General features: G+C 45.0%; 1 protein-coding gene across 1 annotated transcript in view; it reads left to right on the top strand.

Moving 5' to 3' along the window:
• The window catches only part of LOC133529522 (attractin-like protein 1), a 44231-nt gene extending 22585 nt beyond the window's left edge, over positions 1 to 21646 (top strand). Inside the window, exons 12-28 of the mRNA XM_061867254.1 lie at positions 672 to 783; positions 2481 to 2594; positions 4010 to 4157; positions 4429 to 4498; positions 5879 to 5991; positions 6966 to 7091; positions 8015 to 8091; positions 10829 to 10943; positions 11452 to 11699; positions 14694 to 14863; positions 15017 to 15166; positions 16204 to 16429; positions 17833 to 18043; positions 18226 to 18331; positions 18881 to 20224; positions 20851 to 21448; positions 21612 to 21646. Of these exons, the coding sequence (XP_061723238.1) occupies positions 672 to 783; positions 2481 to 2594; positions 4010 to 4157; positions 4429 to 4498; positions 5879 to 5991; positions 6966 to 7091; positions 8015 to 8091; positions 10829 to 10943; positions 11452 to 11699; positions 14694 to 14863; positions 15017 to 15166; positions 16204 to 16429; positions 17833 to 18043; positions 18226 to 18331; positions 18881 to 19062 (2168 nt within the window). The 3' untranslated portion in view covers positions 19063 to 20224; positions 20851 to 21448; positions 21612 to 21646. The remainder of the gene's footprint in view (positions 1 to 671; positions 784 to 2480; positions 2595 to 4009; positions 4158 to 4428; positions 4499 to 5878; positions 5992 to 6965; positions 7092 to 8014; positions 8092 to 10828; positions 10944 to 11451; positions 11700 to 14693; positions 14864 to 15016; positions 15167 to 16203; positions 16430 to 17832; positions 18044 to 18225; positions 18332 to 18880; positions 20225 to 20850; positions 21449 to 21611) is intronic.
• Positions 21647 to 26744: the final 5098 nt, after the last annotated feature.

Genomic DNA, 26744 nt, shown 5'->3' with positions numbered 1-26744 from the left:
TAATGGTTATACGAACGAAACCGAAATTAAAAGATTTTGCGCCAAGTACGATTACGATAACGGGTTGGAAATTTAACCGGTTTCCGAGCCTTGATTTTATTGCTTTCCTTTTTAAATAGAACCCATTATGAGAATGTTGCACTAGTTATTGTGATATAAATTTAGTATACTTTCATGGGGTTTTAACTCATATAGACCATTATTATACGTAGCTACTAACCAGTAGTTATTAAGAAACGTGGAAGTGTAAGGCCTGAGTGGACGCTCGAAGCGGGGTATTCAGCGGGGCGTGCAGCGTGGCGTCGGGCTCACAAGCGATGTGAGCAGCGTGCAGTGCGGCCGCTCCTATACGTCTGCATTTGTTTAACTTGCACGCCGCACGCCCCGCCCCGCTGCATGCACAACTCGAGCGTCCATTCAGGCCTTATACTAAGTAGTGAACTTCTATGGCATTGTTTAAAAAAAAAAGTTTGTAGGTAAGGAAAATCAGATGAGCTGTATTTTTATTTATTATTAACTTAATATTGTCTTCGTTTACCGCGACACTTATTGAAACGGAATAAAACAAACACTGTAATGGGTTGTAAACATCGGGATGTATTTTAAATTCATTATACGCGATTTAATCCGTTTTCATAACTTAAGAAAACACCATATAACATTGTTTGCAGGTATTATGCTAGTCTTTGGCGGCAACGCACACAACGACAGTGCAGCGGCCGCCGTCAGTAACCCTGCCGGCTCCCAGTGCTACTCGGCCGGCGCTCTTATATATGATATAAGGTACATTATCAAATACAAACACTCTTTATTGCACACCTCAATAAAGGAACACAATACAGGAAGAGGACAGCAACAGAAGTAGAGGTAACAAAAGGTCACACACACAATGACAACGCTGCCGTCAGTAACCCTGCCGGCTCCCAGTGCTACTCGGCCGGCGCTCTTATATATGATATAAGGTACATTATCAAATACAAACACTCTTTATTGCACACCTCAATAAAGGAACACAATACAGGAAGAGGACAGCAACAGAAGTAGAGGTAACAAAAGGTCACACACACAATGACAACGCTGCCGTCAGTAACCCTGCCGGCTCCCAGTGCTACTCGGCCGGCGCTCTTATATATGATATAAGGTACATTATCAAATACAAACACTCTTTATTGCACACCTCAATAAAGGAACACAATACAGGAAGAGGACAGCAACAGAAGTAGAGGTAACAAAAGGTCACACACACAATGACAACGCTGCCGTCAGTAACCCTGCCGGCTCCCAGTGCTACTCGGCCGGCGCTCTTATATATGATATAAGGTACATTATCAAATACAAACACTCTTTATTGCACACCTCAATAAAGGAACACAATACAGGAAGAGGACAGCAACAGAAGTAGAGGTAACAAAAGGTCACACACACAATGACAATGCTGCCGTCAGTAACCCTGCCGGCTCCCAGTGCTACTCGGCCGGCGCTCTTATATATGATATAAGGTACATTATCAAATACAAACACTCTTTATTGCACACCTCAATAAAGGAACACAATACAGGAAGAGGACAGCAACAGAAGTAGAGGTAACAAAAGGTCACACACACAATGACAACGCTGCCGTCAGTAACCCTGCCGGCTCCCAGTGCTACTCGGCCGGCGCTCTTATATATGATATAAGGTACATTATCAAATACAAACACTCTTTATTGCACACCTCAATAAAGGAACACAATACAGGAAGAGGACAGCAACAGAAGTAGAGGTAACAATAGGTCACACACACAATGACAATGCTGCCGTCAGTAACCCTGCCGGCTCCCAGTGCTACTCGGCCGGCGCTCTTATATATGATATAAGGTACATTATCAAATACAAACACTCTTTATTGCACACTTCAATAAAGGAACACAATACAGGACGAGGACAGCAACAGAAGTAGAGGTAACAATAGGTCACACACACAATGACAACGCTGCCGTCAGTAACCCTGCCGGCTCCCAGTGCTACTCGGCCGGCGCTCTTATATATGATATAAGGTACATTATCAAATACAAACACTCTTTATTGCACACCTCAATAAAGGAACACAATACAGGAAGAGGACAGCAACAGAAGTAGAGGTAACAAAAGGTCACACACACAATGACAATACTGCCGTCAGTAACCCTGCCGGCTCCCAGTGCTACTCGGCCGGCGCTAAGAGTATATGATTTAAGGTACATTATCAAATACAAATAATTTTTACAGTACATATGGCGCTACCTTATTGCACTAGTCGACAATGTAAAGGATCATCTACGGAGAGTTTAACTTTTTTGTGTACATAACACGTTCATCAATCGGGTTATATATTTAGGTCACGAAATTAGAAACTATGACGCGATTCATAATAGCTTCAAATCCATATTAATTGCATAAAATGAAAATCTGGAAAATGTAACATAGCACGTTCATCCACTTGTTCAAATGTATTGCCGCAGGTGCTCGACGTGGCGCACGGTGCCGACGCCGCCGGGCGCGGCGCGCGCGGCGCACGCGGCGGCGCTGCTGCCCCTGTCCGCCGCGCGCCGCCCCACCGCGCTCTTCTACGGCGGGTGCGTACACTCTACACTGGACACTACTCTGGACACTCTACACTAGACACTCTACACTGGACACTCTACACTAGACACTGGACACTGTACACTAGACACTGGACACTGTACACTAGACACTACACTGGACACTCTACACTAGACACTGGACACTGTACACTGGACACTCTACACTAGACACTGTACACTGGACACTCTACACTAGACACTGTACACTGGACACTACACTAGACACTGGACATTGTACACTGGACACTCTACACTACACACTGTACACTGGACACTACATTAGACACTGTACACTGGATACTGTACACTGGACTTTGTACACTGTACACCGAACCAAACACTATTTCTAATCTAGCTATGGCGCCATCGCTCGAAACGATGCCGCTATACCTTTGGCCTATCATCTATTATACTCTGTATCTTTAGGTACTTAAATAAAAGTAAACAATTTGTAAATTTTCGGGTAGTTATAACATTTATTGGTTAGGCAAACAAACACAAAACCGCCTGGATCTGTAACTGAACGGCCTGACTTTAACCTACATTATTTGATCATGTAATGTTTTCATTTACCCTGAACTGGCTTAAGGAGCCATTTGAGAGTAGACTTCGTTTACTTTTATTTAAATACCTAAAGATACAGAGTATAGATGGCGCCACTTTTTAATATTTAACACATATCAGTGAAAAAATAAGAATCAAAGTCAAATGGCGTTTAAAAAGTGTTAATCATGTGTCGAAAGATGGCAATTAATTTACTGTGGATACAAAGTTTTCTTTGACAATCCACCTATATTTCAAATTCTCTTTGACCGTACCTATAGCGTAGCGGGGACTCCTACCCACTCCGCTCCGTTTATGACAATAGATATTTGTTTTGCAAGGGGGCAGAGTTGTTGTTTAAACTCTCGTGCCAATATTGATACCCGAGCAAGCGAAAGATTCCAAATTTGAACCACGAGCGTAGCGAATGATTCGAAAAATTTGATTTTGAGCTTTACGTGGGTTTTAAAGGTTATGGGTTAAACAAATTTTGCCACCGAATGAAACAAAAATTGTCACCACACCAAAGCAAGGAAAATACTAAATGTAAAATATCAAACAAAATAAAACCCAAATCTATTCAAAATATATGTTATTAAATATTTATCATTTAAAATTATCAAAATTTGCATTTAGTTACTTTGCCACCCTTGTGGATAAAATACAACTTTGTGATCAGTTTTTGAACAATCAAGAGAGCCTTTACTTATTAATAATTAAAATATTTTCAATTGTGTCTGTGTCTGTCTGCCCTCCAAAGCTTTATATAAATACTACAACATGTACTATGGCGTGTGTGCCCTGTGGTTTTACTCTGTACCAACATGAAGTTAACTTTTACACCTAACTTGTTATTGTCACAGTTTCGACGGCCGCCTCCGTTCAGACGCGCTTCTCTTCGAGGCGGGCTCCCCTTGTTCTTCCCACACGAGCGAGTTAGCGTGCTTAGCGAACGCGCACCATGCGTGCCGTGCATGCGCGTGGAACTCGCACGAACGCACATGCGTGCCGGTAAGTGGAACTATACCACTCTGTATTACCCTTCGAGGCTGGCTTACTCTGTTTGCCCCACACGAACGAGCTAGCGTGCTTAGCGAACGCGTATCATGCGTGCCGTGCGTGCGCGTGGAACTCACTCGAACGCATATGCGTGCGGGTGAGTGTAACTATACTACTTTTACACTTCGAGGCAGGCTCGTCCTGTTGGTCACGATGTTGTTTGTTATTTAAATATTTACCATAAAAAAACTGTTATGTTTATAATAAAACAATTTTATGACAGTTGGAGACGGCTGGCTGGAACCAGTCATTCGACGGGACGATGAAAGCTTGCATGAACGAACCTGTGAGAGGTAAGAAATGTTTTATTTATTTGAATTATCATTATAATTTATAAATTTGTCACTATGTGTGTCACTAGTAGTAGAAGCACTTAAAAAGGAGTTTTTATAAGTAAAATAATATTAATAAACAAATTAGTTTTTGATCAAAGTATTTTTATTTGAGTTATCTCAAATATAAACATTACTATATAAATTGTAAACCGAAATAAATGCCATATAGAAAGGAAATAATGATGAAGGCCTCCAGTGCCCAAGGCTGAAATCGAACCAGCATCCTCATTTTTTTAATTAAACTTTTTGCAATTCCTTATAAGCTTAGGATGTCTTACAAAAATGAACTAAAAACAGGCCTAAAGTTTCCTACGTTACTAAGAAAACTATTACAAAGAGTTCTAGACAAAGAGATAGAGGTGGATTGTCAAACGAATTTTAGCCACAGTAAATTTACTGCAATCTTTCGACACATGATGATGATGAAACTAAAAGTGGCGCCATCTAGTTATATCAAATGCCAAAATTATGGCGGCATCGTTTTGAGCGATGGCGCCACAACCTTTAGCTGATGCCGATGGAGATGGCGCCACTTTGGAGGGTAGATATTGTTTACTTTAATTAAAAACCTAAAGATACAGAGTATAGATGGCGCCACTTTTTAATATTTAACACATATCAATCATATCATTGAAAGAGTAAGGATCAAAGTCAAATGGCGTTTAAAAGTTTTAATCATATGTCGAGAGATGGCAGTAAATTGACTGTGGCTACTATGGAAGGTAGAGGCAAGGAACAAAATCTCCATATACCAAAAAGTGTCCGACAAAAAACCATAAATAGGTGGCGCTACAATACCTAGAATACTTGAGAAAAAAATCTAATCATAGACAGCGCACTTGACTCCGTCAATAACGCTTAGGTTCTTAGCTACTCTAGCGCTACTCTGCACAGATTTGGAACTATAATTTATAGTTGACAGCTGGACACTTTTGCAACAATTCTGCCTAAGGAGTTTCTGTTCCTTGCCTCTACCTTCCGTAGTGGCTACGCAGTTTTCTTTGACGATCCACCTATTTTGAATTCTCTTTGCGTGTCAAGTAACAAAACATATGGACCAATTTATTCATTTGAATTTATAATGTTTATTACATAAAGGTTTATTACAGTACATATGGGGCTACTTTATAGCACTAGTGCGAGAAGTAGCATATTACGTTACTGTGTCGAACATTTAAAGGGCCATATGTACTGTAAAACGTTGTACGATACATGTGCGAATAGGTAATTCGCAACTCGTGTCGATTTAAAGCACTCCCTTCGGTCGTGTTTTAATTTATCGCCACTCGTTTCGAATTTCCTATTTTTCGCACTTGTATCGTAATGTACTATTTTCAGACGTTCACCGCTGCCGCTCGGCCAACAGCTGCGCGGCGTGCACGGCCGCGGGCTGCGCGTGGTGCGGCTCGTGTCAGCCTGAACCTCAGCTTTGTAGTCGACTCTGGCCTAAGGTACGGAACTATTTTTATTTATTTACTTAATAAAAAATACACAGCAGTTATTTACGGTAGGAACTCAAGTCTTTTGAGTCTAAATTGATAAACTCGACTCGTTTTTACGAGACTCAGAGCTTAAAATCTTCTGAATCTTTTAAGTCCCGAGTCTAGTCCTTTATCGAGATTTTAGACGACCGGTTTGGCCTAGTGGGTAGTGACCCTGCCTACGAAGCTGATGGTCCCGGGTTCAAATCCTGGTAAGGGCATTTATTCGTGTGATGAGCATGGATATTTGTTCCTGATTCATGGGTGTTTTCTATGTATTTAAGTATTTATAAATATTTATGTATTATGTATATCGATGTCTAAGTACCCTCAACACAAGCCTTATTGAGCTTACTGTGGGACTTAGTCAATTTGTGTAATAATGTCCTATAATATATATTTATTATTGAGTCTTTTTTAAGCGCAAATCAAAAGAACTCGAGTCTCCGAATAAAGATTCAGTCAACAATTTTATAGGTTTTGCCTAAACTACAGTAAAGGAAATAGAGGTGTTATTGTATGATTTATGTGATTTACATCCATGAATTTTACATAAAGTTTTACATCGAAGTTATTTGTAAAAAAATTACAAATGTCCGAAAATGACTCGAGTCTCTACAAACGTCTCGGGACTCTAATAAGTCGAAAAATGGCTGTAATTGGCTTCTCTGATACATATTTATGTTAACCTAGTTTTAGTTTACTTAAGCTGTTGGTTTTTCGAATAAAATAAAATAAATAATAAAGGACTCGAGTTCCGTCTTAATTATAAGAGTGAAAAACTGAGTCGAGTCTTAAAGCAGAGGACTCAAATTACTCGAGTCTGAACCAACACTAGCAATTATTCATTTTACATATTTTTAACTGCATTACAGTTTGTTAGCGAACGTTAGTTAGTTAGTAGGTCAAAAAGTTAACCACAAACCTTTTTGTTGTGCCAACAGATGGCGCTAATGGTAGACGAGTGCGCAAGCACAGGGGAGCTGGCCAGAGACGCTTGCGCGCGGTACCATTCGTGCGCTGCGTGCCACGCACATCAGCAACACCACCACTACTTATCTGTACATTCGGTAATTATCTTTCCATCACACTCGCTTGTAAAAGATGTTATTACACGTAGGCGATGCGGTCCTTAAATAATGTACGACCGAAGTTAGGTAGAAGTTTTATTCTTTCTTCACGAGTTGTGTGTGCCATAACACGAGTTCGTAATTCCTGTACCGCCCAGGAATTACGAACTCGTGTTAATTAAGCTCTCGCTTTCGGCTTCGGGGTTCAATTCACACTCGTTCGTAAATTCTTGTTCAACGCCCTTAATACCCATCTTCATTATTCTCCTGCCCTTATTTCGTTTACTAGAGGAGCTCAAACAGTGGTTCTATACATGGTTATAGGGACCGTGCGCGTTGGAGGGTCTGCCATCTTGTGGCCTGAATCGGAACCATAAACATGCACATTTACACGTCACGTGTTTTCTTGTGCATAGTAGGTTCTGCCATCTTGTGGGCTACATAGGAACAATAAACATCACATTTACGCCTCGCGCCAAAAATCTGACGGCTCCTGTGCTGCCTCCTACAGTTCATGCACGCTCCCTATCATGTTTCGCGCGTTTTATGTCTTTTGTATTATATTTTCGTCTACTGAGATACTTACCAAATGTCATTAATTATTTAGGTTTTATAGTAAATAAATTATTTGACTTGACTAGTACAAAAATATTGTGACAATGTGCAGTTTTCACCTACCCTTCCCTTCCCCAAATCTTTCTCTCACCCCCTACACATTGTCACAGTATTGTAAACAATAGTGATATAATCAATCTTGTACCTTACTTAGGCAACTCGGCAAGCTTCATTGGCTAAACTCGGTACTCGACTGAAAAACTATTATATCACGATTGTATAAAATACTATTTATTAATCTAGTTAGTCGATTGCGTAATAGACGTCTGAAAATCCAATAGTTTTAAAATTATTATTGTTGTTTTCAGAGCTCAGAAGAGCGGTCATGCTATTGGGATTATGAATCTATCAAATGCAAGCCGGCTAACTCATCTGACGACATCAGGTTAGTACAGTCAGGGGCGACACTCCTTTCGGCTTTTCCCGGCACCATTCGGCTCAGCATTGCTCCAAGCAATTATTAGGGTTGGCACAACTTGACGTCCCTACACGTGCACGACCACAGATAAAGTAAAGACTTGAATTTTGACAACCCTAAATGGCCGAAAGGGAAAGTACCATACATTAGAAAGGGACAGTATAATTCGACCCTGAATCGCTGTCAAACTTCGGTTTCGTAGGAAGTTTCATATCTGTACGGCAGTACTATTACTTATTTTGTGATACAGTTTTAAATGCTCTATCACATTCAGTCATTTGACCCTTAGTATTGGGATCGTGCGCGACGACAGCGCCACAAGCGGTTGCAAGTTGCAACTAAAGGCCCGTATTTTGTCAACTATTCAGCGAGAAGTAAATCGTAATAATTTGAGTGAAAACTACTGAACGGATTTTTATACGGTTTCTACTTATGAATAGTGATTCTTGGAGAAGGTTAAGGCGTATATTTGTTAAGGTTTTGTGTAAATTGGTTGAAATGTGACGATATTTGCTAATGAAGTCAGAAAAAATCACGCTGGCTAAGAGCTTTAATAGAAAACGCTGCCCAATCTGTTTGAGATAACAACACAATTTATGGTGGAATTCGCTCTTTCATTGGTCTACAAAAAAGTCCGCGATGGTGTATGTCTATCTTTTAAGGATAACTTACTATACCCATCTTCTACAAAAATATTTCATAATATGTGGTATTTGCAAAGCTATTTACACGGATACAGTATAAATAATGATTTAATTAAATACGTTAGTTATATTAAGCATTTCATACAGATTACACTGGTCCCTTACACCATACAATTTAAATGAATATTTCAGGATATAATATTGTATATTAAAGTTCCATTTCGAGCCATATAATTTGTATGAAATGTTAAAGACGCTAACTTCCGTTAGTGCCTATTTTTACCACCTTATGCGCTGCGATCGCTTTACTTATCCCCCCCCTCATGCACTTCGTACGGTGCCAATAGGCGGTACAAGCACACACTGCTCGCCTTCAAGTTTTAAGATTTTAGTCGCAAAAATGACAAAATTGATAGATTTAGTCGATGAAATTGTACATAAATCAATTTTTTGAAAACAGACTCACCTAATTAGTAATGTTTTTGTGCTTTTTAAATGTCGTAAAGTTTCGACTGCTAAAAATTGTAATTTAGTATTACACATATCCTGTACTTCAACTTTAATAAACTACATTTTTGTTGTTATAAATTTGAAGTAGTGTAAATGAAAGTTGGACGAAATCTATTTTCTTCAGAAATTACTTCAAAACAAGTGACAATTTCTGTGAAAATCGACTTAATTTCAACGTAATTTTGATACTTAAACAATCTACAATATTTGCTGAAACTGTCCTTGTACGTCATTTTGTATAATTAACCACCATAATTTTTTGATGAATTTTTAAAAAGTGTCCCTTCTCGTCACATATTACCGGGGACGCACGCTTGCGACCTCATTATTAAAAGTTGTCGCCACTGTTGTAAACGGTATAGCGGGAGGATTGAGTCAAACACACGTATGGATAGTGTCGTAGCTATTTAATGACTGCCTCGCGCGGGCGCAGCCGCGCGTTATATCTACGTTTACTACAGAAACCAATATTTGTTATTTAGATATTACGTAAGAAAAGGAGTACAATTTCAACGACTATACTCTGTATCTTTAGGTATTTAAATAAAAGTAAACAAAAAAATTGCAAAGTTTCGGGTAGTTATAACTTTTATTGGTTAACCAACTAAATACAAAACCGCCTGGATCTGTCACTGAACGACCAGACTTTAAACATACATTATTTGATCGTGTAATGTTTTCATTTACCCTCAACTGGCTTAAGGAGTCATATGAGGGTAGATTTTGTTTACCTGTTTTTTAAATACCTAAAGATACAGAGTATAAATCTATCAATTTTACATGTTTGCTCTAAAATCGTTACCGGGCTCTTAAGAGTTGGTCAAAGGCGCCTAGCCCTTCAAAGATAGCATATATCAGAGGTCTAGTGGTCAGGACGTTAGCCGCGTAAGCTGAAGATGCGGGTTCGATTCCCACCTCGGCCACCTGTAGACTTGGTTACTTTTTCTTTAGTGTATGATATCTATTTCAGTTTATAATTTGACCATTTGGCGGCCGCAATCAGTCATAGCCGAAACAGGAGTATAAAATGAACCTTAATGCATCCTAATAAAGTTTACTATTGCGTGTTATATAAAATAGTGATGGCCGTCAAAAGGTTTTTTAAGCCCTAGACTTTGGGCTTGAAAATGGTAAAAGTACTTTGAAATTCGTTTCAGAAATTTCAGAACCTATTTTGAACTTTTTATATTCACTTAATTCTAATTTGAAAACAAAACAGCTTTCGGCCCCCAGGAGGATAATATGCAGTTGATCCTGTTATCGCCTGTTTAATAATAATAATCATTACATTCCAATGCCTGCTGCGACCGGTTCATGGGTGTCTATTCTTGCGCCTGTGAACGGGTTCCAGCAGGCGTTCTACATGACATTAAAGCTCTCGACGTGTTGGATCTATATCCCCACGCAAGCCTATCAAAAGACCGGGATTTATAGACCCGTGAAATCCAAGGAGATACAAATAATAATAATCATTAAGTTGACGATCATACAAGTGACCGAGCAAGCGAATAAAGTTAAGGACAGTTGTTATTACTGACCTTAATTTCCAGGAGCGTGGCAGCCGCCGGTCCGTGCACGGCCCCGTGTGCGACGTTTCATACGTGCTCAAATTGCACGTCGGAAGAGTGCATATGGTGTGCCTCGACTGGGCGTTGCGTTGATAAGGCAAGTTGTTATCTGTGCTTGTTTTAGCTTGTTTGAATCCTATTTTGTAACGTTTTTGATTCGAATATCTCTGTCAATTTTATTTGGATCGTCAAGAAGAAGGGAAGTCGTTTTCAAGGTTTTCTGCTACAGTATACGGTTGTATAAAAATAACTTCTTTCTTTTATAACTTGAAAGTATGTGGCGCGTAAGGGGAACGCTTCCTCCTAATAAGAGAGACGATTTCTAGATTTTCATGAATAAAGTTTATTCTTTATAGCGACCCAGAATGGTAGTTTTCTCTGTTTTCGGGCTCATTTAGTCTTATAAAAATAGCAGTTTTTAAATACTTACGAAATTATCCCAAAGAAGTTTTCTAGGTTTTGTGGCCTTCTGACAGTATTGTGCTGGATGTATGGACGGCCTTGATTTGCTGTCATATGCGTCGCGCCGGTCATATGCGTCCAGTTCGCGGCCTAAGAATAGCAGTTCTTTACACTTGTGATATGACTTTTTTTTGAATGATCAGAACGCATACGGCGCGTCGTTCCCGTTGGGCGGGTGCCGGCTGTGGTCGACGTCGAGCGTGTCGGGCGGCTGCGGCGCGGCGGGCGCGGCGCGCGCGGGCTGCGCGCGGCACGTGTCGTGCGCCGCGTGCCGCGCCGAGCCCGCGTGCGGCTGGTGCGACGACGCCGCGCGCCCGCCCACCGGCCGCGGCGTGTGCCTGCCCGGCGGCGCGCGCCGCCCGCACGAGCCGCACGTCTGCGAGACTTCCAGGTCTGTATAGTGTACACGTGCCGTGCGCCGCGTGCCGCGCCGAGCCCGCGTGCGGCTGGTGCGACGACGCCGCGCGCCCGCCCACCGGCCGCGGCGTGTGCCTGCCCGGCGGCGCGCGCCGCCCGCACGAGCCGCACGTCTGCGAGACTTCCAGGTCTGTATAGTGTACACGTGCCGTGCGCCGCGTGCCGCGCCGAGCCCGCGTGCGGCTGGTGCGACGACGCCGCGCGCCCGCCCACCGGCCGCGGCGTGTGCCTGCCCGGCGGCGCGCGCCGCCCGCACGAGCCGCACGTCTGCGAGACTTCCAGGTCTGTATAGTGTACACGTGCCGTGCGCCGCGTGCCGCGCCGAGCCCGCGTGCGGCTGGTGCGACGACGCCGCGCGCCCGCCCACCGGCCGCGGCGTGTGCCTGCCCGGCGGCGCGCGCCGCCCGCACGAGCCGCACGTCTGCGAGACTTCCAGGTCTGTATAGTGTACACGTGCCGTGCGCCGCGTGCCGCGCCGAGCCCGCGTGCGGCTGGTGCGACGACGCCGCGCGCCCGCCCACCGGCCGCGGCGTGTGCCTGCCCGGCGGCGCGCGCCGCCCGCACGAGCCGCACGTCTGCGAGACTTCCAGGTCTGTATAGTGTACACGTGCCGTGCGCCGCGTGCCGCGCCGAGCCCGCGTGCGGCTGGTGCGACGACGCCGCGCGCCCGCCCACCGGCCGCGGCGTGTGCCTGCCCGGCGGCGCGCGCCGCCCGCACGAGCCGCACGTCTGCGAGACTTCCAGGTCTGTATAGTGTACACGTGCCGTGCGCCGCGTGCCGCGCCGAGCCCGCGTGCGGCTGGTGCGACGACGCCGCGCGCCCGCCCACCGGCCGCGGCGTGTGCCTGCCCGGCGGCGCGCGCCGCCCGCACGAGCCGCACGTCTGCGAGACTTCCAGGTCTGTATAGTGTACACGTGCCGTGCGCCGCGTGCCGCGCCGAGCCCGCGTGCGGCTGGTGCGACGACGCCGCGCGCCCGCCCACCGGCCGCGGCGTGTGCCTGCCCGGCGGCGCGCGCCGCCCGCACGAGCCGCACGTCTGCGAGACTTCCAGGTCTGTATAGTGTACACGTGCCGTGCGCCGCGTGCCGCGCCGAGCCCGCGTGCGGCTGGTGCGACGACGCCGCGCGCCCGCCCACCGGCCGCGGCGTGTGCCTGCCCGGCGGCGCGCGCCGCCCGCACGAGCCGCACGTCTGCGAGACTTCCAGGTCTGTATAGTGTACACGTGCCGTGCGCCGCGTGCCGCGCCGAGCCCGCGTGCGGCTGGTGCGACGACGCCGCGCGCCCGCCCACCGGCCGCGGCGTGTGCCTGCCCGGCGGCGCGCGCCGCCCGCACGAGCCGCACGTCTGCGAGACTTCCAGGTCTGTATAGTGTACACGTGCCGTGCGCCGCGTGCCGCGCCGAGCCCGCGTGCGGCTGGTGCGACGACGCCGCGCGCCCGCCCACCGGCCGCGGCGTGTGCCTGCCCGGCGGCGCGCGCCGCCCGCACGAGCCGCACGTCTGCGAGACTTCCAGGTCTGTATAGTGTACACGTGCCGTGCGCCGCGTGCCGCGCCGAGCCCGCGTGCGGCTGGTGCGACGACGCCGCGCGCCCGCCCACCGGCCGCGGCGTGTGCCTGCCCGGCGGCGCGCGCCGCCCGCACGAGCCGCACGTCTGCGAGACTTCCAGGTCTGTATAGTGTACACGTGCCGTGCGCCGCGTGCCGCGCCGAGCCCGCGTGCGGCTGGTGCGACGACGCCGCGCGCCCGCCCACCGGCCGCGGCGTGTGCCTGCCCGGCGGCGCGCGCCGCCCGCACGAGCCGCACGTCTGCGAGACTTCCAGGTCTGTATAGTGTACACGTGCCGTGCGCCGCGTGCCGCGCCGAGCCCGCGTGCGGCTGGTGCGACGACGCCGCGCGCCCGCCCACCGGCCGCGGCGTGTGCCTGCCCGGCGGCGCGCGCCGCCCGCACGAGCCGCACGTCTGCGAGACTTCCAGGTCTGTATAGTGTACACGTGCCGTGCGCCGCGTGCCGCGCCGAGCCCGCGTGCGGCTGGTGCGACGACGCCGCGCGCCCGCCCACCGGCCGCGGCGTGTGCCTGCCCGGCGGCGCGCGCCGCCCGCACGAGCCGCACGTCTGCGAGACTTCCAGGTCTGTATAGTGTACACGTGCCGTGCGCCGCGTGCCGCGCCGAGCCCGCGTGCGGCTGGTGCGACGACGCCGCGCGCCCGCCCACCGGCCGCGGCGTGTGCCTGCCCGGCGGCGCGCGCCGCCCGCACGAGCCGCACGTCTGCGAGACTTCCAGGTCTGTATAGTGTACACGTGCCGTGCGCCGCGTGCCGCGCCGAGCCCGCGTGCGGCTGGTGCGACGACGCCGCGCGCCCGCCCACCGGCCGCGGCGTGTGCCTGCCCGGCGGCGCGCGCCGCCCGCACGAGCCGCACGTCTGCGAGACTTCCAGGTCTGTATAGTGTACACGTGCCGTGCGCCGCGTGCCGCGCCGAGCCCGCGTGCGGCTGGTGCGACGACGCCGCGCGCCCGCCCACCGGCCGCGGCGTGTGCCTGCCCGGCGGCGCGCGCCGCCCGCACGAGCCGCACGTCTGCGAGACTTCCAGGTCTGTATAGTGTACACGTGCCGTGCGCCGCGTGCCGCGCCGAGCCCGCGTGCGGCTGGTGCGACGACGCCGCGCGCCCGCCCACCGGCCGCGGCGTGTGCCTGCCCGGCGGCGCGCGCCGCCCGCACGAGCCGCAAGTCTGCGAGACTTCCAGGTCTGTATAGTGTACACGTGCCGTGCGCCGCGTGCCGCGCCGAGCCCGCGTGCGGATATTTGTTCCGGAGTCACGGATGTTTTCTATGTATTTAATTATTTATAAAATATTTATATATTATATATATCGTTTTCTAAGTACCCTCAACACAAGCCTTGTTGAGCTTACTGTGGGACTTGGTCAATTTGTGTAAGTGTCCTATAATATTTATTTATTTTGCAGGTGGTTCTTCACCGACTGCCCCCGCTGCCAATGCAACGGGCACTCCACCTGCGACGAGAGGGAGGGAGACAAATGCATACAGCCCTGCGGCGCTAGAGCAGTAGGGCTACATTGCGACACTTGCGCGCCGGGACATTATGGCGACCCGCTCAACGGAGGCACTTGCAAACGTGAGTACAAGCTATATTAAGCCTTACATCAATGAAAGTACGGCGGGAATTCATTTCATATCTGAGCGTTACTAAAGTAGCCACACAACCGAGTTTAAACCTTAAAGCAATGGCATTAATTCTCTCGTTCTAATTTGTCTCGTTTTGTTTCAGCGTGCGAATGCAACGCGCAAGCCGTCGCTTGCGCACCAGACACAGGCCGTTGTTTCTGCAGTACCAAAGGCTTAGCCGGCGAGCGATGCGACAAATGCGACAACAGCAACCACTACCACGCCGACTTGTACAACAAGGGGGCTTGCTATTGTAAGTTTAGTCTTGTAGGTGGCGCTGTATTTTCCGACAAACGTGACAAATGCCTGGCTGGCGACCGGTGCGACAAATGCGACAACAGCAACCACTACCATGCCGACATGTACAACAAGGGGGCTTGCTATTGTAAGTATTAGGTTTCACATTTACATAGTTGTTTGTGCAGTACCGAAGGCAGCGAGCGGTGCGACAAATGTGACAACAGCAACTAATACCACTCTGATCTGTACAACAAGGACGTTTGCTATTGTAAGTACTAATTAATACAAGAGTGAACTGTAGAGAGAGGTATGGTCCATAAATATCAGTAACATCGGTAAGAGACGATCTACTGGGGGCTTGCTATTGTAAGTTCACTCTTGTAGATGGCGCTGTACGTATCACTGAATCGCGCTAACGACATTTTCTAGTAGAAATTAATGAATACACTGTGTAACAGCAGATTTCGGTGTTTTAGTAACTATATAGATTAATCAATAAGTTTCATTTAGTAGTCGCATTGTGAACCAGACACTGGCCGCCGTTTCTGCAGCACCTAAGGCTTAGCCGGCGAGCGGTGCGCCAAATGCGACAACAGCAACCACTACCATGCAGACTTATACAACAAGGGGGCTTGCTATTGTAAGTTTAGTCTTGTAGGTGGCGCTGTATTTTCCGACAAACGTGACAAATGCCTGGCCGGCGACCGGTGCGACAAATGCGACAACAGCAACCACTACCACGCCGACATGTACAAGGGGCTTGCTATTGTAAGTTTAGTCTTGTATGTGGCGCTGTATTTCCCGATAGACGCGACAAAGGCCTGGCTGGCGAGCGGTGCGACAAATGCGACAACAGCAACCACTACCACACTGATCTGTACAACAAGGGCGCTTGCTATTGTAAGTTTATTTTTGTAGGTGGCGCTATATTTTCCGATAAACGCGACGACCCAAGTACCCACAATCCAAGCCTTATTGAGCTTACTGTGGGACAATTTGTGTAATAATGTCCTATAATATTTATTCATTTAATCTTATTTCTTGTTACAGATGACTTAGCAGTAGACTACCAGTTCACCTTCAACCTCTCAAAAAAAGAAGACCGCCATCTCTCCGCCATAAACTTCCGGAACGCGCCCGTGAAAGCCGATGTGGACGCGGACTTCAGCATCACGTGCTCGGCGCACGCGCGCATGAACCTCACGGTTAGGACGCGCTCCGAGCCGGGGGAGAGGACGCTGTTCGCGCACGTCAACTGCACCAACTTTAGATACAAGTTAGTCATTTGTTTTATATATTTGTAGACCATAGGTTGTTTGATATTTTTTTTTCCTTTTAATTATTTTTATAAGAATTCAAGTCTTGGAGATCCTTTACATCTCTAACGATAATTTTAATTATAGCTTTTTAATGATAAACCAAATTTAATCAAGTGAAATATTTACATGTTCTAGTACATATAAAACTAATAATAATTAATTTAATTATATTTTATCTCTGACACTTGGAGACTCTTACATCTCTAAAGAATTCTAGTATTTGTTGTTTGTATTTTTTATCATTTTTTTTTGTGTAATTCGACATTTAGAGATTGCATACATCTCTAATAAAGTATCCAATTATTATTGCTTGTAAAAAATCGACATGTTAAATTGCCCCTGTGGCCTATTTGCTAAATAAATGTTTGATGTTTCATACAAGTGAATTAGCTACGAATTTAGATACGTTTTTAGAATTAGAAAGAATTAAATGAGACCACTCACGCTGATAAAATTGGTAGTTATTACAGGTACAGTCGGAGCCCTAACGAATCACTTTTCTATACAGCTAGTATGGCAAAGTGGGTACTTATGTTGGGGCACTTGCTGGACTAATAGTGCTTCTTGAGATTAGTATCCCACCAAAAACATTACATGAGATGCAATATAAAACCAATTCCACTAAACACTACTGTCATAAATTGTATGGTTTTCATACTATATTTAAGGAAACTGTAGCTCTATAAGTCTATTACCCTATATTGTAACAATTTATCAATATAAGAGACTGTTTGCTTCTAAATAAAGAAAAAAAAAATTGTTACCGAATAATGTTTAGTTAACTAATTACCTGTTGTAGTGATCGCAACAATATTAGATATTTTTGTGAAATAAATAACATGTTTTGGCATTAGCAATGATTCTATAAGATCAAGCCAAAAACAGTCACTAATAATAAACCGTATAATCTATGAACTAACGTAAACATTGTTATGGCAGGTGCCCGGACGTCTTTGCAATAACCCAGTCTCATTGTGCACCCAAACTTCAATCCATAGACCGTTATGTTCACTTTTTAGGGTTCCGTAGTCAAATGGCAAAAAAACGGAACCCTTATAGAATCGTCATGTCCGTCTGTCTGTCCGCACAGTCACAGCCACTTTTTCTACAAGTCTCAATGCCTGCTGCGACCGGGTCATGGGTGTATATTGTTGCGCCTGTTAAAGGGTTCCAGCAGGCGTTCTACATGACATTAAAGCTCTCTACATGCCCACGCAAGCCTATCAAAAGACCGGGATTTATAGGCACGTGAAATCCAAAAAGAACCTTATGTCATTGCAATAAGGTATACAAAAAGTCAAGTTTATTTTAATAATCACAGCGTCCAACTCATAATTGACCGTAGACCCTTCCATTACAGATTCGCCAAATCCGACCACGCCTTCGGCGTAGAAGACAACGTGACCCTGACCACGTTCTTCGTGTACGTGTACGATTTCCGCCCGCCTCTGTGGATACAAATCTCGTTCTCGCAGTACCCGAAGTTGAATCTGCAGCAGTTCTTCATCACGTTCTCGTCGTGTTTCTTACTGTTGTTGCTGGTTGCTGCGGCTCTGTGGAAGATTAAACAGGTTTGTGCAGAGATTTTATAATTTTTGATGTGACGTGACCCTGACCACGTTCTTCTACTTTTTCCTTGAACTAAATTGCTGAAACCTCCACTTGCCTCTATTAAACATACGTTTACCGATGGTCTCATTACGGCATGATGTTATGGGGAAATTAATTTAATCAATTTTGCTTCTTTTTCCAGAAATACGACTTGTACAGAAGACGGCAGCGGCTCTTCGTGGAAATGGAGCAGATGGCGTCGCGGCCGTTCAGCCAAGTCTGTGTGGAGCTGGAGAAAGGAGGAGCAGGTACAGTTATACTCATAAAAATGCAGGTGGTTACTATAAGCAAAATTATATAAGGGATTAGTATTAGAGTCCGATTACGCTAATTTTGAATTAACTTGGAATCGACAAAGCGTAAAAGTGCCATGTGATGTGACTATCAATTCAAATAAGTATTTTTCATTTAATTTTGAAATTTTTTGTGCTTAAGTATAGTAATTTACAGACAAGTCCTAGCTAGGATATGATCGGTAGCGGCAAGACGCAAAATTGTGAAATATTTTGAATGAATGTTTCTTTATTCAGCAATTTTGTGGCTCATGCCATAGTCTTCTGTTAATGGCGTAGGTATGTTAGGGTTTATTGTGTGGGAAGACGTTATTTTTGTGTAGAAAAAAGCGCATGGCATCGATAGAAGCGAACACGCTCGCAGCGTGCGTTCTATGGCATCCAAGTGAGGGTGCATACTGAAAGATGAGCGGCGACGATGAGGTGGCCTTCCGGCGGTCATGCCGCTCGCAAACTGAGGCCGTAGACTGAGTGTTATGTATTGAGGAGTCGGTCGTGTTGCAGGCGCCGGCGTGCCGGCGCCGGTGGCGCTGGAGCCGTGCCTGGGCTCGCGCGCCGCCGTGCTGTCGCTGCTGGTGCGCCTGCCCACCGGCGGCACCGGCCGCGCGCCGCCGCTCGGCGGCCTGGCCGTGGCCTCCGCGCTCGTCACGCTGGGCCACCACGCCGACCACAAGGCGCGCCGCTGACCGTGCGTCCCTCTCCCTCCTTGTCAGGTTACCGACCGGCGGCACTGGGCGGCCTGGCCGTGGCCTCCGCGCTCGTCACGCTGGGCCACCACGCCGACCACAAGGCGCGCCGCTGACCGTGCGTCCCTCTCCCTCCTTGTCAGGTTACCGACCGGCGGCACTGGGCGGCCTGGCCGTGGCCTCCGCGCTCGTCACGCTGGGCCACCACGCCGACCACAAGGCGCGCCGCTGACCGTGCGTCCCTCTCCCTCCTTGTCAGGTTACCGACCGGCGGCACTGGGCGGCCTGGCCGTGGCCTCCGCGCTCGTCACGCTGGGCCACCACGCCGACCACAAGGCGCGCCGCTGACCGTGCGTCCCTCTCCCTCCTTGTCAGGTTACCGACCGGCGGCACTGGGCGGCCTGGCCGTGGCCTCCGCGCTCGTCACGCTGGGCCACCACGCCGACCACAAGGCGCGCCGCTGACCGTGCGTCCCTCTCCCTCCTTGTCAGGTTACCGACCGGCGGCACTGGGCGGCCTGGCCGTGGCCTCCGCGCTCGTCACGCTGGGCCACCACGCCGACCACAAGGCGCGCCGCTGACCGTGCGTCCCTCTCCCTCCTTGTCAGGTTACCGACCGGCGGCACTGGGCGGCCTGGCCGTGGCCTCCGCGCTCGTCACGCTGGGCCACCACGCCGACCACAAGGCGCGCCGCTGACCGTGCGTCCCTCTCCCTCCTTGTCAGGTTACCGACCGGCGGCACTGGGCGGCCTGGCCGTGGCCTCCGCGCTCGTCACGCTGGGCCACCACGCCGACCACAAGGCGCGCCGCTGACCGTGCGTCCCTCTCCCTCCTTGTCAGGTTACCGACCGGCGGCACTGGGCGGCCTGGCCGTGGCCTCCGCGCTCGTCACGCTGGGCCACCACGCCGACCACAAGGCGCGCCGCTGACCGTGCGTCCCTCTCCCTCCTTGTCAGGTTACCGACCGGCGGCACTGGGCGGCCTGGCCGTGGCCTCCGCGCTCGTCACGCTGGGCCACCACGCCGACCACAAGGCGCGCCGCTGACCGTGCGTCCCTCTCCCTCCTTGTCAGGTTACCGACCGGCGGCACTGGGCGGCCTGGCCGTGGCCTCCGCGCTCGTCACGCTGGGCCACCACGCCGACCACAAGGCGCGCCGCTGACCGTGCGTTACTTAACGTGGCTATTCTAATCATCAGCTGATAAGACTGGCCATACACACTAGGGTATGCCTGCGCAGTTTTGCCAACTACACAGGTGAAACGGAGTGTATTTGGTATTCGATTGCGCAGTTTTCTAACCAGCTTTATCTGTGCAATTGAACTGTTCAGGTAAAACTGCGCAGGCGTACCCTAATGTGTATGGCCAGCTTTACGTGTGAAACAGACCTACCTCAAAAATCTCCAAAACGACCGATCTATGAGTCGCCCTTTTAACGATTCCCTGTGATAACTTTCTTTTCAAACTTCAAATTTAGTTCATTTCCTTCCTTCTTAATGCAAGTGAATGAGTTCCGAATGTCGAATTGAGCTGAAATTAAAATATCTTGAAAATATAGACCACCATGCGATGTTCAAGTCTAATGATATAGAACTGGAGCTATGGAAATTGACATAAAATAACATAACATTGAGTTACGACTCGTGAGAATCGCCCTGAAAACTGCCCAAAAAGTGTTCCGAACTGTCTCAAAAGCAATCGTTTGTGTTAAAAGTTTGTACCATAAAATATGTTTTTTTATATAAAATATCATATTAAATGTTTTTTTTTAATGCATCCCTTTTGTTTCAGATCAACTGACACCAATGTATATAACAAATATGTAAATGGTGTATAAAGTGATCAAACAATACTCAACATCGAATGTGTTGAATTAAAGTGTTTCAAACGTCGCTGTGTTGACTTAACACATTGAGTGCCGGGAACCCGCTTGGCGGGCGCTCTGTTCTTAGTCGCTTTCCCCTACAAAGCGGAAAAACGCTAGAATCAGCTACGCTACGAAAACGTTGGCAGTGAATGCGTTAAAAGTGTTACATACCCCGTGCCGACTTGAAAGTGTTATAAACCAAGTGAAATGACATTGAAAAAGTGATATGTAGACAACAGTTTTAGATTAGCGTGCTTTTGGTAAGTTACATTGCAAACAGATACGTAGCATTTGCATACTATTGACGCAGCCTATGGACGCTTGCTTCACTGGTAAGCGCGTTGCCGACCCGTTAATCATACAAGCGTTGATAAAAATTGACAAACTTAGAAAGAAATTTAATGTGAATTTGTTTCAATATTGTGCAAATGCTCAATGATTCGAAGTCAATGTATATAGATTACTGTCATGAGTTATTTATTTGATACCTGGTTTTTATTATCCTCTATTATATTTTTTTAAGTCCCCAATCCGCATTGGGCTAGCGTGGGGACTATAGCCCGAGCCCTCTCGCGCATGAGAGGAGGCCTGTGCCCAGCAGTGGGACGTATATAGGCTGGATTATTATTAATTATTATATTATATTTTTTTATCATATATTAAGACGAGACATTCATAATGGTAGGCTTGCTCAATTATGTTTTTAATATAATTTTTATTCGTCTATTGAAACTTTTCGTATCAAGTTTTTTAGTATATCTCAGCATAAGTCAACATATTATTAATAAATATTAATTAAATAGATTTAGTCTGTGATTTCACTCTTTTTTGACCATCTTGCATTGTGCCGAGGGCGTAGCCAGCAAGTAAACTAGGGGGCGGCAAGTTGATACCGCCGTAGGGCTTGCAGACGCCGCAGGGGGGCTACATTGTATGTAAAATTTGAGCTCGGGGAGCTCTGCCTGTACCTGCCTACGCCCATGCATTGTGCATATTTTTATTACCTACATATTCTCATTCGAACAAATAGAACATAATAATAACCAGGTATATGAAGCCATATAATGTTTACACGAGAGTATTATGGTTGCTAGATAGTACATTTACATTAAAACATGTTAAATATATTGTAATAATCGACTATCAGCCAGATTTTATAAAATAAGTTACTAAATGTGAAGTAATTTGCGTCACAAGATATAATTTAGTTTCTAATTATCATTTGTGACTCATGTGTTACACATGATATTTAAATTATTTAATATCAACAAAATACTTATGGTCGATTATTGCAATATTTATTGAAAATATAGGGCAATACATTCAGATTCTATTCAAAAAATACGACCATGGGCACCTGAAAAAAATGGTGTCATATGAAACAAAATTGATAATTTGTTATTTTTGTTAAGTTTTCCAAATTAATCTCCTTTGGGACACATGAGTAACCGTGTACCTAATATATATCAACTTGTTACTTAGAATCAAAACTAAAACAACTCATACGCACCAAATGTCGTCGCAGGGAAAGAAGTGGGGACGGCCACCAAAATCAGCTAATATGTCAGTATAACCTGTCATTATTTCAAGAAAATAGTATTAATAGGTCATAGACAGCGATATTTCACTATAAGCGAAGTCATCTTATCCGACTTTGTTACAACATACATACATACATACATACATACATACATACATACATACATACATACATACATACATACATACATACATATTATCACGACTATTTCCCGGAGGGGTAGGCAGAGACCACGGATTTCCACTTGCTACGATCCTGACATACCTCTTTCGCTTCCTTCACTTTCATAACATTCCTCATACACGTTCGTCGGTTTAGGGTGCTCTTGACCTGGCCTTTCTTCAAGATTTCCCCGATTTGATCAGAGAAAGTCCGCCGAGGTCTACCCCTTCCAGCTCCCTCTTCTACTTCTCCCTTATTCACTCCCTTTGTTAACCTTCTTTCACTCATTATTTCCACGTGTCCAAACCATCCCAATATACCTTTCTCAATTTTTGTCACGACATCTTCGTTCAGTCCACATTTTTTGCCTTACCACACAGTTCCTAATTCTATTTTGTAATTTCACACCACGTACACTTCTCAATACTCTCATTTCCACTGCATTCACTTAACTCTGATGCCTCTTCTGCCATACCCAACTTTCGCTACCATACATAAGTGTAAGCACCAACACCCCACTATGCACAGCCAACCGTTCTTTTTGCGACACCTTCTGGCTGCTCATAAAAGCGTTGAGTGCCCCATTCACACGATTTCCAGCATTCACTCTCCTTTCAATGTCTTCATCATGTTTACCGTCCCTAGTGAACAAGGTTCCCAGATACACAAAATCTTTCACTTGATCCATTCTTTCTTGACCAATCAAAATTTCACAGTTTGTCATACTTTCTCCCTTTTTAAATACCATTACTTTCGTCTTGCTCACATTTGTTACAAACTTCGCACAGTAATTGCGTCATAGTGAGCGGTTGGTCAATATAAGCAGTCATAATAAACAGTTTCTAGCGTATTAGATCTCAAAAAATATCAAGTTTTCAATCATATTTTCGAGAAAGTCAAATGCCTCTATAATAATTTATATTTTTACACTTTTGTGGTTGGCATTATGACATTGATGGTACTTCTTTTTACTTTTATACGATATTTTTTTGGATTTGGACAAATTGTTGACAATGTATGCCCTATATTTAAACTACCTATCTATTTATATTAAGTTACCCTGTTTGTTGAGTCAAAATATATAAGATATATATGAAATTTAGATATAGTACACGTCTACTTCCTTGCAAGAAGTTGCCAAATATATTAAATATTGCACTCTAAATAAATTGAACATTTTAAAACAAGCTATGGAGTGCTTTGCCAAGCAGAAAGCAGAATCCATCGGCCATGAAAAAATATGTTTTACGCTGACGCTGTGACGTCAAGGATCAATTGGCGGCTGACGCTGCAAGCGTCGGCGTTTAACCCTTTGAACGCGTCAGTTTGACGTCTTTGTCGGTCAAAGGGTTAACCTGTCGTCTACCCCGAACGGATATCCGGCCGCAAAACAGCATTTGTCAACATTTTGAGAAAAGTCGTATCCTCTATCTACCGCGGCCGAAGATCTCCGTCCAGTATTTGTTACGAACGGAGATTATATACGGGCCATATTAACCCCAGTCGGAAAACAGTTTTATTAAAATCAAAATAAAGCTGCTTTTCGAATAACAGTTTGATTAAAAAAAAAAAACAATTTGAAGCTGCTTTACGACTGCGAATTTGCTCGGGAGCAAAAAACTGTCGTAACCAATCTGGGGTGGCCCACGCGGGGAGCGGGAGACGAGGGCAATAAACAATTGGCCGGTAATCTCCGGGCTGGGTAAATATAGGGGTGCTTTTTTTGACAGCTTAGTAGACGACAGATTAAGCGAAATCTCTTTGAGCATTTCTACATGGCCGGTCTAAACGTAGTGACTTGACAAAAATCTGCTATCCAATCAGATATTTGTGTCTTTCTAAGGCTTGCGAGTCTTCTGAGGTAAATTCCAGATTTAAAATGTTAAGTGACTTTTTAAATGTATGACAGGCAACCCTTTTCACCCTACGGACTTTTAACTTTAGAATACACTCACAAGCAATAAGAATAGGTCATTTGATGTATACATTTCCGTACAGAGTACCCTTTTTTACTTGCTCTTGAGTTATATTATAGACAAATCACTTGTATTAAAGTTTTCCCCTTTTATAAGTATAGTGTTATTTTAAAGTTTGTAGTGAATGAAAGAATGCTTGTTTATGAAAGTAAAAAAAGAACAGATTACATTTTGAGCAGTTAATTAATTAATTAACTTAATTAATTAAGTACCACGCTACAAAAAATAGTCACAGTTAAATGCTTACTTGTGTATAGATAGTGTCATTCACGACGACGCGCACCTTTATTCGTATTGTCATGTTAATAAAGGTTAGATTTGACAAATCTGCGCGTCATCCTGGATGACACGAACTAAAGTGTTATTTCTATCTGTTATAAAAGTAAAAAGTTTGTAAAAAATACCACGAAAATTATAGACTTTCACAATTCCAAGATATTGGTACGAAGGCTTTCCTTAGCTAGAGAAAAAATCACATTGAGACGTGTGATCTGATATTTGCTAAATATTACGATGGGCCTTATTTTTTACATTCGATTAAAAATCGATTGTTCTTTATGGATCTGACATCAGAAAGCAAAGTTGATATTTCCTATAATCCAATCATCAATCGCCTACAATATTTTCTGTTTTGCCTTAAGGTTGACTGGTACAGAATGCCTCATGGCATTAAGCTCGCCTTTTGTACGTTAAATTGTTCTCTTGTGCAATAAAATTCTAAAAAATAAGGCCCATTTTAATAAATAAATTTAAGAAATCAACTATACATATTTAAGTGATTAATGAGTAAGTTAATGTAAATAGTGCAGCTTTGACAAGACTACGGTATTTTTCTTACGACTGAAATTAATGTAAATGTTGTAAAAAAACTTTTTTTTATAAATGTATGTAAAGGCATTTAGTTTGTGTTGGTACCATTTAATTAAATGATACGTTTTTGGTACACGCAGCGTCGTTTTAGAGTTAGTGTTCAATATTGTGTGTTAGATAGCATGTTAAATTAATTCGTTTATTGGTATATGTAAATCAAATAAGAAATTTCATGTAAAGATGCGCATATTGTCTGGTACATTCTCCAAAATTCATGTAAATTGTTAGGAGTCCGCTGCAAGCTCGGTTCTCCATACAATCGTAGTTACGCTCTCATTTCAAAACGACTAGCTAGATTGCTCTGAAACGTTCTAGTACAATAGGATAAGGTATATATATTCATGTAATTAGTTTATGTAGCTTCAGATACCATAGTTAAAAAAATACAGTGAATTCAAGTTTTTCCTCTATTTTGGAAGTTTTATAAGCTGGAGCTATATAAACTAATTACAGGTATAGATATACCTCATGTCATTGTATGTGCAAAGTTTCATTACAATCCAACACGTAGTTTTAAAATGAGAACGAAACTCCGTTTGTATGGGAAGGTGAAATTCGGCCGAGCTTGTACTGTTTCGGATTTTACAAATAAACATAATAAACATAAAAACATCAATATGTATAATGTATACATGTAATATTAATGTATTGATGATAAATGTATACATCAATATAAAAACTAACAGCAAGAAATATGTTTATAGATTAATTAAATAATACCAGTTAAATATTCCATCTACATACACTGTACGACAAAAATATTTTTGCGTCACAAATAAAAATCAATTTGCATAATTTGTAGTAGAGTTATACCAAGATAAGTCTGCAATGATTTTGATAGCAAACGCAGTGCAAGTGTTATTTATACATCATAATTTCATAGAAGCTTGACTTTTAAATTAACATTTACACTGCGTGTGCTCTAAAAATCGTTGCAGACTTGTCTTGGTCTGACTAATAATATTTCGTCAAACGCTGGCATTCCTATTAATGTTACAAGTATTTAAAATATAAAGATGAAAAATGTTCATTGCCACAACTCCCAAAGACAAAAAAACACTGCACGTGAGAAAAAATACACTTAATTGCACAAAAAACATTATACAAAACCTTCACAAAAAATTTAACTAGATCTATTAGGTATGTGATTTTGTGGTGTAGGCAATGGGTACCAGTCTCAGCTTTTACGCCTTAAACTGATTTTACTTATTTGCTTTATTATATATAAGTAAGTGGATTTAATATTTATTTATATATTTAAATAGATAAC

This window comes from Cydia pomonella, chromosome 21 (genome assembly GCF_033807575.1).
Source record: "Cydia pomonella isolate Wapato2018A chromosome 21, ilCydPomo1, whole genome shotgun sequence".
NCBI classification, from domain to species: Eukaryota; Metazoa; Arthropoda; class Insecta; order Lepidoptera; family Tortricidae; genus Cydia; species Cydia pomonella.
This window is presented reverse-complemented; position numbering and strand designations above follow the sequence as displayed.